We start from the raw sequence: 1,515 nt of genomic DNA on the forward strand, positions 1-1,515 counted from the left end.
CACTGAGATCTCGGATCCTTTCTTGCCTTGGTGCATGTTCCAGGCCTTGAGGCTTGCTGGCATTATAAATAAATATAGCAAGGAGGACTGACGGAGCTTCCAAGAAAAACTCCAGGGAGGGCCTGAAGTCAAACACCAGGACAGCCACTGTTGTGATGATGACAGTGGTGACCTGGGCCATCAAAACATGGAACATGTTATCCAGAAACTTTAGGATAAATGCCACTGACAGGCCCTGGAACACAGTGACAAAAATAAGCGCTATTGAAAATGCATTGTGGCCATAAAAAAATCCACAGTTCGTAATCTGATCACGATTATTGTTTTGAAGGCCCAGGGTGAGTGCGTTAAAAAGAACGCCAAAGAAATAGAGCTTGCCATTCTGAATGAAGATGCTTTCAGTGAGCTGGTTTCCTTCCTTCAATATCTTTTCATTATAGATATTGGCCATTGAAGAAATGAAACACTGGACTATAATAAGAACATGACCCAAGCTGAGAGAGATGTGACTGAAGACCTGGGCTGTGGTGTTCCACTTAGATTCAGGAAAAGGCCACTTCTTTGATGTGTCATTGTCTTTTCTGGGCCCCTCATCTTTGAAAACCAAACAGGAATTGGATGGGCGGAAGAACACATCATGATGAAATCCATGCCCTGCCAAGTTATGCTGTGAGGTTTTGGTTCCGGCAGTTAGGGCCACAATCGATAAAAACAGAATCAGGAGGGAGGCCCACTGTATCCAGTTTAGGTACCGCAGGCTGAAGATAGGATAGGACATAGAAAACAATCAAGTTATCCAGGAAATAAAGAAAGGCAGGAATGGACCACTTCATGAAGTTGGAGAACGCCTTCCAGGAAGTACATCTTAAGTTTTTACTTTGATGATCTTCTCATGTGGAAAGGCAGATCAAAGCAAGAGAGCAAAGCCTCAATACTGGGGGAACTGGTGAAGCAGAATCCCTGCTTTCTTTATAACCCAGAATGACACAAGCACACATAAAACAAGCTTTACCAGTTCTGAGCAAACATTCACAGTAGTTGGAAGATAATCATACTTGTTCTCTTCATTGGCTGAGTATTTCACCAATAGGATGCGACTTGAGCTTAAAGCAATGAAGATGGCTCCCAGAAGGAATGCATATATTTTTGACAATGAGCAGAGAACACGATGACCACAGCATTTGTTTTCCATTCTGCTGGTTTTTAATTGTCTCGGTCCCATAGAGGAGCTTGTAGTGGAAGAGCTCACATCCTATAGCAGGGAAAGTAACTGACTAGCACCGTAGTAGCTGAAGTAGGTTTTAGGATCCATAGGCGAAGCTTTGGCAGGGAGAGAAACGAAAAAAACCTCTTCCCCCAAGTCACTATTCCGGAACAGAAAGCCAGATTACAACCCGGTTAGGAAGAAGCGAAAGGAGAGCTGTATGATCTCTTATATGTAAGTCTTCAGTATAAGAGATATAAATTTAAAAACAACCAGAGAGCAGTGAATTTTATTTTGTGACAAATGACTGA

The 1,515-nt window shown here is 42.6% G+C and overlaps 2 protein-coding genes across 6 annotated transcripts in view; one reads left to right on the forward strand and one right to left on the reverse strand.

The window, feature by feature from the left end:
* The window catches only part of LOC102830854 (probable UDP-sugar transporter protein SLC35A5-like), a 4,346-nt gene extending 3,154 nt beyond the window's left edge, over positions 1 to 1,192 (reverse strand). Inside the window, exons 1-2 of the mRNA XM_006865599.1 lie at positions 1,056 to 1,192; positions 4 to 758 (exon numbers count right to left, since the gene is read on the reverse strand). Coding sequence (XP_006865661.1) covers positions 4 to 758; positions 1,056 to 1,192 — 892 coding nt within the window. The remainder of the gene's footprint in view (positions 1 to 3; positions 759 to 1,055) is intronic.
* The window catches only part of NUMB (numb homolog (Drosophila)), a 60,069-nt gene that overhangs the window by 16,424 nt on the left and 42,130 nt on the right, over positions 1 to 1,515 (forward strand). The window lies entirely within an intron of this gene.

The sequence above is a fragment of the Chrysochloris asiatica genome, unplaced genomic scaffold (genome assembly GCF_000296735.1).
Source record: "Chrysochloris asiatica unplaced genomic scaffold, ChrAsi1.0 scaffold00079, whole genome shotgun sequence".
NCBI classification, from domain to species: Eukaryota; Metazoa; Chordata; class Mammalia; order Afrosoricida; family Chrysochloridae; genus Chrysochloris; species Chrysochloris asiatica.